We start from the raw sequence: 12694 nt of genomic DNA, 5'->3' as shown, positions 1-12694 counted from the left end.
TTTTGCTCTAGGTAAAATTTACTTACACAAAAGTGGAAGAACAGTCTGCTATAGGACTATTTCTGGTGTCATTAGTAATATTATATTTTTGTTATTATGCTTCCACTTGGTTACAACCAAATTTATTATAATGTGCAAGTTGCCACTATTTTGGAAAATTAATTGCAGTTTTCTGTTACAATATTATGCCTTCTTCCAATTAGAAAATGAAAGCAGAGAGGGCACACAGGCAGCTTAGTGTTTTGAGAATTCAGCAAAACTTCAGCTCAGCAATCTCCAAATGCCTAACTTAAAAAACCAAACAGAAACGAACCAAAAGCCCTCCCTGGCTCCAGAGCAAGGGAGTCAGACAGAAAATAAGATCCCGAGGCAGAGTGGCATCCCCAGCCTGGAGGAGGCTGGAAGGGACAGAGGGGAGGGAGAGAGAAAATACGTTCTCAGTCTTATTTTTCCAGACTTGCCAATCATTCTAAAATCAGGAAGACTGCGCCTAGCCTCAGAAGCAGAGAAGGGAAGTATCAAAAGGACCCTGAATCCTAGAAACAAGGATAAAATTAAAATGGTTCAATAAGGAGGAAGAACAGAATCCAGCATATGGTTAAAGAAGGGAGAGCCCCAGAGGCCAGCAACAGCTGAGGAGAGATGGGAGGTGAAGCACAGTCCGCCAACAAGCCAAGTAAGAGTCTGGTGGGAAATGGGGCCCAAAGGCCACTGTGCCCACAAGATTAGCCAAGGATCAGAGCACCACGCATAAAACCCCAAGCAAACCTGAGACTGTGCCTCTTCCTTGCCGAGAAGGCTGAGGGCAGAGACCTCAAATGGAGAAAGCAGTCATTAAGAACAGCAGTTCTCAAACTCGAGAGCGTATCAGAATCACCTGTAAAGCCTGTTTGACAAATACAAACACCTGTGCCCCTCCCGCCCCATTCTTAGGTGGCTCTTCAGGCCTCAAGTGCTATTTCTGACAAGGACCCCATGTATTCTGACGCAGGTTGTCCCAAGAGCACAGTCTGAGAAGCACTAATCTAGAGGTCTGAAAAACCGCTTAGAACAAATGCACCGAGGCGAACCAGCAGTCAGCAATTCATTTTCAGAAGAGTTTTCGTATGGGACTGGGTAAGAGATCATCTCTCGGGGAGAGATGTCACTTAGCGGGAATTAAAATAAGGTAAGTCAATGCTCTGGAGGACATTCTCCTGGGACTGACTGTTGACCCAACAAGCTCACCTCTCTGAATATTACCATAGTGAATTCCAAGACGTAAGACTAAAATGAAGGGGAATTCTGGGCAGAGAAGCTTAAGGACCGGCCCATCACCCACTAAAGCATTCCTCCGGAAGACAGAGCTTGACACGACAGATGGAGACGCCCACCTATACTTACCTGTGCAAAGAGGGAGATGCTCTACTGTCCCATTAAACCCTCGCTCCCTGTTCTCAGACAAAAAGGCACTTCTTGCCTTAAACAGTGGTACAGCACAGCTATCCAAAAAAAGCTGGTGTCTCTTCCCTTCCACCAGTGACTGAATTCAGGGACATTTGCTGAATGCTTTGGTGCCTCCGGATGTAAGGGGCAACCAAGACCTGGAAAACCAGAAACCTTTCTGTAGCGCAGGGGTTTAAAGTCAGACTCGGTGGACACAGGGTAAGCAAAACCTTGCTCAGAAGCCCGGATCCTGTCTCCCGGGTGAGAGGAACACTTCCCAAATGGGAGCTTTCTAGTTACTTCAGCTCCCCAAGTGGCAGATGGTGCCTACTGAGAATCAAAAAAGCCTCACTAGGAGGCCCGAGAAATAGCTCTTGTCACGAGGCATGCAGCAGCTGGCTAGCTGCCCTGAGCCCCTTAGCAGGACAGCAATGGATTACCACATCTCCTCAGCAGACTCCTCCAACGGCACGCCCTGAGCTGCCAGCCCCATATGTGCCAATATCTTAGCTTCCGCCCTGCAGCTGTTTGCCCTCAGCCAGATGTTTCTAGCTACTTATAGGAAGGAGGAACCTTGTAGGATGGAGGACTGGCAGGCTGAACCCAGGAGTTGGGCAGGAGCCCTGGCTTCCGGAAGAGGCTCAAGATGTCCATTAGTGCTGCCGAAATCAGATCCTGTCTCTTAATGATTATAAACAATTATTCCACAATTAGGCAGGAAGGGTTTAGAAGAACAGCTGTTAGGACCAGGATTCTAGGTAGTGAAAGGCAGACACCAGGTACTTTTACCATCCAAATCTCCTGAAGAGAAGCAAAATAAGAATATGTAAACTAAACCTCAATGCCCATCCTCAAATATCTAGGTAAGAAAACAGGCCCGTGAACTCCCCATGACGTCCTCTCCCAAGCACCTAACACCAGATCCTTCCAAAGTCATCTGGGATTCAAGAAGTGGGACTTTCCTGTCAGTATGATGTCAAGAGCACAGACTGCCTGTTTCTACCCTTTCAGGGGCTTGGTGGAACATGCTGTCACCTACCACTGGCTGCTTGTTATCACCTAGAAATGCTAAGGAGGACACTTTTCTTGAGATTCTCTTCCATTCGCTCAGCTTTTCCTAAATGCCAGCTTACTTCCTAGGTACTTGGACTTCATAAACATGGCACAGACATGGTCTTCACTCTCAAGGAGCTCACAGTCCAAGAGAGGACAGGGATACGGAAACAAGTCAGTGCAGTCTGGTATTACGTGTGTTAACATGAGCTCAGGGAACCAGGTAGGGTGGTGGCACAAGGAGGGAGTGACCTAGAAAGGTCCCACAGAAGGAAAAGAGCTGCTGAAGTCAGGTCTGAGACAGAGAGGAGGGCAGGCCAGGCACCAGTGAGAAAGGCCTTCTGAAATTCAGGGTGCTTGGAAAGTGACTCAGCACAGTCAGGGAGAGGGTCCCTGTAGGAGATGGGAGGAAAAGGCTGGCGACCACCACACTAGGCTGCCCACTTTCTGTCACTTTTTATGTAACAGATCCTATCTCTTTTTCGTTAAAAGAATGCTTCCATTGCAAGCATCAAGCATCTATACGCATCGCACTAAATGAAGGGCCCTGGGGGATACACCCCTAAGGAGCTTACACTGCACCTAATTGGGCAGATTAAACATACACATCACTCAGCAAAAGAAAACACAAAACAACACATAAACAAGTGCATAAAACTATAAATGGCACAATACAAAGTGCTAAGGGAATTCACAAGTTCTTAGCTTGAGACAGAGCTTAAATACCATCTAATTAGAGAACCATTCAAATGCTCAATTCCCCTTGGCAAAAGCAAATGAGCCCCTATGGGAACTCAGAAACCAGTATGGTTGAGTCCGGAAGGCCACTAACCCCACCATACCCAGAAGGCTATTATGGCAATACAAGAGAGGTCCACCGAGACAAGAGAGTGTCCCAATAGGACCTTCCTCTGCTAATGAAATGGATGAAACGGTTAAGAGCTTAGCAGCTACCCAAAGGCCTCATCTTCCAACACGATTATAACTCACAGAAAAGAACATTTCATGGTATACCATGTATCACTTTTTATAGCTTGCTTCCTGAAAAAAAAAAACGTTTTTTTAATAAGCGTAAGTATTTCTTTGGGTCCTTCATGTGTCTCCAGACTAAAAGTCTCACACTGCGGTAAGGAAGTATTCAGTCTGGGCTTCATCCAGAGATACTCTCAGGCCTATGGGGACCTCAGCTCAGATCTAGGGTGTGAGGAAGCTCCTGCCTTTTAACCGTCCAAAGCTTCTAAAAGTGAAGCCTGCTGGTCACAGATGGGCTGGACTGCACTCTTTCGTACTCCTTACAAACATGCTACCTCTAGCCCGGACTGGAAAGTCACACCACTGTCCTTTACTACCCTGGCGAGTCTGGAGAGCTGCCCTACAGTGGCGGCCTGAGCCCCGGCACTCACCCTCATGGACGTCTCGCCGCCATGGGCTTGTTGCAGCCTGAAGACCTGGGCCACCATGTGCTCTGTGGAGGGATGCAGCAGGATCCTCCTAGAGGCCAAGCCCACCATTACGTATCGGCCCATTGGGGACAGGCTCACTGAAATGGCATTGGGACCTGAGAGCCAATGGAACAGAGAGACATTTTCCAGAGTTCTTGCCATCACAAGGAAATAATGTTCCTCTCAGTCTTTTTCTTTTTTTTTTTTTTCTTTACTTCCAATTTGCATCTTTGGTTACCCAGGGGCTCTCGCACAGGAGCGCAGAAGACAATGACAAGGCATGTCAAGTACTGAGTATAATGTATGACAGAAGATACGCGACAAATACTAACCATTGCCATCATAGCACCATATCTTAAGAAATTGGCACCATACTATAAATACCACTTTGAAATCTACTATTTCCACTTCATACACAATGACCATTTTTCCACCATTAAAATATTCTTCTATAAAAGCATTTTAAAGGCCAAACGGTATCCTGCCCTGTCAGTGCACCACCATTTATTTAGGCCATTCTTCGCTCTTTGACGTTTTTCTCTGTGATATGTAACACTGCTGTGAACATCCCTGTATATAAATCTTGCTATCGTTTTCTGATTATTTCCTTTGAAGTGGGATTGCTGGATCAAAGAGAACATACATTTTAGGCACTTTCAATACACAATACCAAACTGCCTCGCAGTTCCCCAAGCCGTGACCAAGGCTCCTCCTTTATCCGTGGCCGGCCCAACAGGAGCACGCTGGTGACACTATCACGGCAGGAAGGACTCTTACTCTGAGAGTCGTCTGTAATACTACCAGCCAGGACTCCTGCAAAGCAATCTTCCTCTGGCCTGTGCCCCAGGAAAGCAGGGGTAGGATATGACCATCACTCCTACCTAAGCTGTGCCTCACCTAGGAATGCCCATGCCAAGGCACCAGCGTCCCTCTGTCACTAGGTTGGGCTTCCTATCCCTTACCAAATCGCTTGGTGTAGAGCATTTCACCCAGGTTATGGGGGGCCAAGGAGTACACTGCCAGGATGCCTTCGTCAGGAAAGCCCCTCTGGCTGCTAGGGATGAAAGCCGCCAGGAGCTGGCCGTCTGCAGAAATGTCACAGCTCGCATCATTGTAGATCTTGCAGTTCTGCACCAGCACATTCACGGAAGCTGCGTCAGACAAAGAAAGAAAAGAGGGTAAGAAAGTTTGGAGTTGATGGTGTGAAAAATTCTGGGCCAAGAGATTCTGGGGCTTCTCTAAGGGCCTGAACCCTCTCTAAAAATGCTAAAGGCCGCCTTGTCAATCCAACTAAAACGTCATAGACCAAGGAACACAAGAGACAGGAAAGAGACATGTCTTTTACCACCTTAAGAGGAAACAACAGATATTCAGCACAATCACAACCACCTGCTGAGTCTTAGCTCACACTCAGGAAACCTCATGTGAGATAAGGAAAAAGTTATTAAAAATTGTTCCCGGAGAGCCACTCAACAGCTGCTATTGTCCAAAAGATCAAAACTTAAGATGACTGAAAACGCAAAACCACTGATTCCAAGAGAAACGTGATTCAGGTAAAGCTTCCTTGGAGTGAGAGTCCTGCCACACAGCTGCTATGCAACCTTGGAGAAGGAAGTCATTTCATGAGTTTGTGTCTGATTTTCTCATTTCAAAGAAATGGAACAGTTAGAGACTTCAGTCTTCTGGACAGCTCCTTGCTAATACGAATCCCTAATGCCACAAGAGAGGCCAGAGAGAAACACAGCCCAGCAGCGGCTGGATGGCTGGAACTCTTCATTTCTCACTATGCTCTCTAGGCCTTACCCGTACCATATGCAAGCATCCAGGGGCAGCCCCGGTCTGTACTTGGCGGCTACCAAGAATTAAGCCCAGGATCCTGGGGCGCCTGGGTGGCTCAGTTGTTAAGGGTCTGCCTTCGGCTCAGGTCATGACCCCAGGGTCCTGGGATTGAGCCCCGCACTGGGCTCCCCGCTCGGCGGGAAGCCTGCTTCTGCCTCTCCCACTCTCCCTGCTTGTGTTCCCTCTCTCACTGTCAAATAAATTAAAATCTTAAAAAAAAAAAAAAAAAAAAAAAAAAAAGAACCAAGCCCAGGATCCGCCAGGCAGCAGGCTCTTGGCTCAACGGAGTAGGATCGGGGTGGGGTAAGAATGTGTTGGTGGGGATGGGGAGATCCTGCTCCACAGGACAGAACTAATGAGATGCTGGCCAGCACTGGCTCTGTGCCTGCATGCTTTGTTTTGGTTTTCATTCGAATCTCCGAAGCCCACTGTGTAATTCCCTGCCAGGAGGACGTGGCTTACCCTTGATATGAGCCCGGGAACAGAGAGCCCAAACCACTGGCACAAGCAGAACAGCGTAACACATCCAAAGGGACCAAGCTCTCTGGGCTTTGTCTCACTTAGATCTACTTCAAATGCACGTGCAAAGAAACTTTTTGGTCCTTCTCTTATTTGGAGATTATTATCTGGATGTCCACTGTCAAACACATTATGGTAAAAAAAAAAAAAAAAAAAAAGGAGCGAGGAGGGAGGGGGAGGGAGGGAGGAAGGAAGGAAAGAAAAGAAAAGAAAGGAGAAGCCAAGCTCAGCTGCTCTTACCAGATTCCAGGTGATCTATTCCAGGAAGCCCAAAGGCTTGCCCTGGAAGATCAAGGGCAAGTTTCCCCAGGAAATTACTTGAAGGACAACGAAACAAAGAATTGCTTTTCAGAGGCCCTGAGGCTTAGGCGCTCAGGGACTCAGAGAGATTTCTAATGCTCTATATTCATCCTCCTTTCCCTGTGTTGCTAATGAAGCCACAGAGATGACAAAATAGATCAAAAAAGACATCAGAACACATTGATTAGGCTATTGTGCCAACTCTTGGGGGCTGACACCTACAGCACCATTACACACAAAACCGGAGAAGGGACCACAAGGATGTCTCTGTTTGCTAACTAATAAAATAATGACATCCAAATATTCACTGCTATCACCATTAGGACTCTGTACTGCTCAACTTCCAACCCACCATCTGCTCTACCCTGTGTGGCTAGATTTATCTAGTTAGCACTGAGACCGTCTGCTCCTTACTCAGGGTCCCAAGCCTGTGCCAAAAAGATGACAGTCTCTTCCTCCTTCCCTGGATTGACACATGATTCCAGTTGGGGATATATAAAAAGAGGGGTGGGGGAAGGAACGGGGAAGCATCAGGAATGAGTCCATCTTGACTTTCTAACCTTGAGGCTGGCACAACCTTCAGAAAGATAAAAAGAAACTGACAATTGAGACTATAACCACCAAACTTTAAGACAGTTTTGCACAATTACCATTTATTCCACATTTAATGTCTCAGAAAATGCATGGTGGGTATTTTATCAAAGTATGCTTTTCTGTCTCGCTGTTATATAGCTCTCACTCACGTGTGTTAACACGCAACTCTGTCAAACGTACAGAAGCCTATGGTAACCCTCAAAACTCACCACCAATATAAAAAAGGCATTTAACTGCTTACTGTCAGATTAATTCCTAAGTGGGGCCAGGGTGGGAAGGAGAGTACAAGTAAGGTTTTCCTTTTTCTGGAACGCTTGGCTCTAAGCCCCTGAAAAACTGGGCATATAGACAAAAAGCATTTTGTCAGCCTCTAATCTAAGCCACTGTGTTTGTGTTTACTACATTATGATGATTCCAAATCAGTGGTCACCTCCCAAATTTCATCCCCTTCCCACCAACCCCATCCAGTTGCTAAAGCGCTCCCGGTCACTGCAGTGAGCAGACAGACAGACATGCAGATGACAAATGCAGAGAGAATGCTGAAAATTCAAGCAGAGCTTCTCCAGCAGCAGGCTTAATTGCAGAAACCGTGAAGCTAGTGATCTAGGGTTTCACTCCTGCCCTAATGAAGGGGATGTGGCAGGCACATAGTGATCTGGTAGCTTCCTTTCTGGAGCACTGGGTGGTGTGTTTACAATTTCATCTTTATGTCAAAGTTCCAATTAGCAGCTTACATTTGCCGCTCGTTGTCTATTAATTTCCCACATGGAAATGGAAATGTTCAGTAACAATGGTGGGTGGTCACTGCTCCAATCCATTGTGCTACTTCTCCTCATAAGGCTGAATTTTGATGAGTTAATTTACACAGGACGAGATTTCTTAGACCTGTTACCTGTTACTAGGAAAGTAATGCAATGATGACAAGGACAACTCACTCTTTTTGGACTCAACAACTGCAACAACTGAGTCTTTTGGACTCAACGTTAAGCGGGTAGAGAAAAAGGTGAAGTGAAATAAAGCCCAACACACTGGCAGCCCACACACAACCAGAAATCTTTGTTCTGCTCCCTGCCTGGCCTTACAACACTGCTTCTCAAGTGTTAGCGTGCACCAGAATCACCTGGAGGGCTTACTAAAACACAAAATGTTGGGTGGGAGGTTGGGTGAGCCTGGTGGTGGGTATTGTGGAGGGCACCAATTGCATGGAGCACTGGGTGTGGTGCATAAACAATGAATTCTGGAACAATGAAAAGAAATTTAAAAAAGAAAAATTAAAAAACAAACCAGAATGTTGGGGTGAGGCCTGAGAACTTCCATTTCTAAGGAGTTCCCAGGTGTCTCTTGTGCTGCTGGTGTGGGACCACCACACTTGACAAGTGCTGCCTTATCAAACAGTCCTCGAGCCCTGAGCTGCAGTTGTAGCAACCTGCCCTGCACTTAAAGGCAAAAACACATGTGGGGAAGGGTGATGGGGCAGCTCAGAATGGAAAAAAAGGTTAGGAAAGAAAGGATTTTTCAAATCAAAGCTGCTTAAGAGCTTCAGGGGGCAGCTCCAGGGGGAGAAAAAGTGATGTAGAAGACAGCAGGAAGCCATGTTCCAGACTCTGCAATGTAATCTCCTCCTAATTATAAATGATTTCCAAGTGAAAAATGCCCTAGCAGGGAATGGGAGGGGTCAGAAATAGTGATGCCTGGAGGAGCAGATGGCTCTGCCTTCCTATCAGCTCCATGAATTATAAACAAACACCTTGCAGGAAGACTGATCTGTAGCCTGTTGCCGGCCGGCCAGATGAAGCCGAGCAAGCGATCAGCAGCTACAGCACTTTTGCAAATGCATCAGATACTGATTTGGAAAACACGAAGGGATTTGAATCAGCAGGAAAACTTCCTTTCGACTACCTCTGAGGCCCTCAAGGTGCAGAATAAGACCTCCTACACAGTACTCCAGATGACAGAAGCAGCCCTTCCCAAAGGACGGATGACTACATCTGTGGTATGGTATCTGTCTTCCACCACTCAGCTGCCGGATTTCTGAAGGTTGGAGCTGGCAGGGCACCCAATTGACCAAAACTCTTTACCAATAAGAGTTCACTCTTAAAAGCCAGAGTGAACTCAATGAACTACTTTTTCATGAAGTGGTCTTGAGATTATCTACTCTATGAGGTCTTCATAAACTTCTAAACTTTACAGAGAGTAATTCATTAATGCTGCATCCCAACTAAGAGAAACATGTGGCAAAAATCTTTAACCTAACTCCAGAGAGAAGTCAAATACCATTCAGGTAAGTCAGATGACCAGCAACATAACTGCTGTTGAACACATGAGTAAAACTCAAGACCAGTGGCTCTCAGGCACGAGCTGTGCCAAAGCCTAAGGCTACCCTTCACAGAGAGATGCGTGGTGTTCAGAAACGCATCCTACAGCAGAAGAGATGCCTACTTACCTTCCTCCCAGCTGCGTCTGTCAAGAGTGATGCTGCCGACTGTAACCAGACTTTATTCAGACCAACCAGCAAACAAGTTAAGAGCTAATGACAGGAAACTCAGATAAAATGACTGGCATTCTAGAGGGTAATACCACTGAAAGGAACATTGGCTATCATTGGACATATATGCCCTAAACTGGGCATATATGGAATTTGAACCATGCATGATCCAAACTAATCCATCTGGTTGCACATGATGCACTCTGATCAACCCCGGTTTTACAAGAGTCAGGATCAAAAGATGTAAGAAGAAACACAGAAGGAGGATTATAGGAAGCTGTAGCTGGAACAAGTTAAGGCCTATACAAAACATGTTAAGGACAACCAGAAAGACCATCAAAGCTATGCTAGCAGCATATTCAATGCTTGTATTCTGAATATTTTGCTTTTCTATCAAGGCAAATGATCTGCAACTGGGTAGAAATGACATGCTTGAGAAGGATGGGAAGCCCATCACGAATAAGGCAACAGGGTGAGAACGACACCTCGTTCACATGAACATCACTCTCCAGGGAGGAAGACTACATATCTCAGAGCAGTAAAGACAGGGGCTGGGGGGAATTTATAGTGCCATGGCCATACTCTCAAAGGATCATGCCATTTTCTAGAAAGAGACATGATGAAAATAGCTAGCACTCACCGACCATTTACTTTATGTCAGACCCTGTTCAGAATGCCTAGTATTATTTACTAACTTAATTCTCATAACAATCCTCTGAGGTTTGCACTATTACAATTCTCATTTTATAGAAAGGGAAAACAAAGTGGAAAGAGATTAAGTAACTAACCAAGGTCATACTGCTAGAAGGCGGTTGACCAGGGATGTGAACCCAGATAGTGTAAGCTTAAGAGCTCATGTGTTGGGGCACCTGGGTGGCTTGGTGGGTTAAAGCCTCTGCCTTAGGCTCAGGTCCTGATCCCAGGGTCCTGGGATCAAGCCCCACATTAGGCTCTCTGCTCAGAGGGGAGCCTGCTTCCTCCTCTCCCTCTCTGCCTGCCTCTCCGTCTACTTGTGATCTCTGTCAAATAAATAAAATCTGAAAAAAAAAAAAAAAACTACGTGTTTAACCATCATAGGACAGTTGACAGAGAGAGTTATCAAAGAAGTACTTCCCTCTACGCATGTAAAAGTAAGCATGCATGCATCAGGCCCAGACCTTTAAAGTATAAAAAGTATAAGTAATTCCAATTCTATTTAAACTGTTCCAAAGAAAAAAAGAAAACCTTCCAAATTATATTTATAACACAAGCATAGTAACATTGATACCCAAATCCATAGATTTCATAAAAAAGAAAAGTCTGGATAGAGCCACCTCACTGACAAATATCAGTGAAAAAAGTCTGTTTACTAAGCTACAGGGAAGGCAATTTACATTAAAGACTACTCCATGAACCAGGTGGGGGTTACTCAAGAAATATAAGGATGGGTTCAATATGACAGCATCTATTAACATAATGATTATACTATTAGGTCAAAGGAGAGGGGGAAAAATATGATCGTCTTCATAAATACTGAAGTCATGACTAAATTCAATATCCATTCTTGATAAAAACTCTTAATAAAATAGGAAGAGATGACTTCCTTAAAATGATAAACTAGTTCTAGTTCAACCTAAAAGCTGGCAATATGCTTACTGGGGAAAAGCTAGGGGCATCTGGCTAGCTTAGTCAGAGAAGCATGTGACTCCTGATCTCAGGGTTATGAGTTCAAGCTCCACATTGGGTATAGAGATTACTTAAATAAATAAAACTTAAAAAAAAAAAAAGTACTGGGAAAAAGAAGTTTCCTACTAAAATCCAGAGCAATATGAGGATGTCTGCTATTATTTAACATTTTTTTGATGGTAGCCAAAGCAAACACACAAGAGAAACAAATACACAAATGTAAAACTTTGAATGGAGAAGGTAAAATTACCATTACTTATGGATAACAAACCTAGAACATGCAGGAGATTTACCTGAGTAACAACTACGATTAGTGAACAATTCAGTAAGATAGCAGTAGGATTTTAAAAACAAGCTTGTAACAGTAAACTTAAGGACTGTATAGGATCGAGGGGCACCTGGGTGGCTCAGTAAGTTAAGCATCCACATCTTGATTTCAGTTCAGGTCATGATCTCGGGGTGGTGGGATCAAGCAACGAGTCAGGCTCCACGTTCAGCAGGGAATCTGCTTGGGATTCTCTCCCTCTCCTTCTGCCCTTCCTCTTGCTTGCGTGCATGCATACTCTATCTCTCAAATAAATAAATAAATAAATCTTTGAAAAAAAGAACTATAAAGGATCTATATGAAGAAAACTTTTTAGTTCAAGATTTTATTTATTTAGTTGAAGGACAGAGATCACAAGTAGGCAGAGAGGCAGGCAGACAGAGAGAGGGGTAAGCAGGCTCCCCGCTGAGCAGAGAGCCCGATGCGGGGCTCGATCCCAGGACCCTGGGATCATGACCTAAGCCACAGGCAGACATTTAACTAACTAAATGAGCCACCCAGGCGTCCCTTAAGAAAACTTTAAAACATTCCTAAGAACACAAGAGAAACTTGTGGAAATGGAAAACCATACCATGTTCTTAAATCTAACCATAAAGATATTGAATCTCCTTAAGTTAACTTATAAATTTAATGTGACTGCAATAATTATATTAAAGGGAATTTTTTAGTGGGGGGTGAAGGGAAGAAGTAAAGTAGTTTTAAAGTCCATACAGGAAAACAAAACTGCTTGAGCAAACAGGAAAATCTGGATTAAAAAAATAATAAGAAGAGATAGTTTCCTACCAGATTCTAAAACACAATGCCTGAAAACTTAAACCCCTGTGGTACTCTCACATGAATAATTAAACAGATCACTAGGACAGAATGGATAATCTAGAAATACATCTAAATATACACAGGAAAGTAAAAATAGGATCAAAGGGACATCCCACGGGGCACCTGGGTGGCTCAGTGGGTTGAGGCCTCTGCCTTCGGCTTGGATCGTGGTTCCAGGGTCCTGGGATCAAGCCCCGTGTTGGGCTCTCTGCTTGGCAGGGAGCCTGCTTC

The 12694-nt window shown here is 44.9% G+C and overlaps 1 protein-coding gene across 6 annotated transcripts in view; it reads right to left on the bottom strand.

Moving 5' to 3' along the window:
* The window catches only part of LOC111149427 (autophagy and beclin 1 regulator 1), a 176429-nt gene that overhangs the window by 25434 nt on the left and 138301 nt on the right, over positions 1-12694 (bottom strand). For all 6 annotated transcript variants that reach the window (XM_022506469.1, XM_022506472.1, XM_022506470.1 and 3 more), the window contains 2 exons: positions 4883-5071; positions 3882-4036 (listed from right to left, as the gene is read on the bottom strand). In XM_022506469.1, coding sequence (XP_022362177.1) covers positions 3882-4036; positions 4883-5071 — 344 coding nt within the window. The remainder of the gene's footprint in view (positions 1-3881; positions 4037-4882; positions 5072-12694) is intronic.

The sequence above is a fragment of the Enhydra lutris genome, unplaced genomic scaffold (assembly GCF_002288905.1).
Source record: "Enhydra lutris kenyoni isolate GAN:26980312 unplaced genomic scaffold, ASM228890v2 scaffoldscaffold22, whole genome shotgun sequence".
NCBI classification, from domain to species: domain Eukaryota; kingdom Metazoa; phylum Chordata; class Mammalia; order Carnivora; family Mustelidae; genus Enhydra; species Enhydra lutris.
This window is presented reverse-complemented; position numbering and strand designations above follow the sequence as displayed.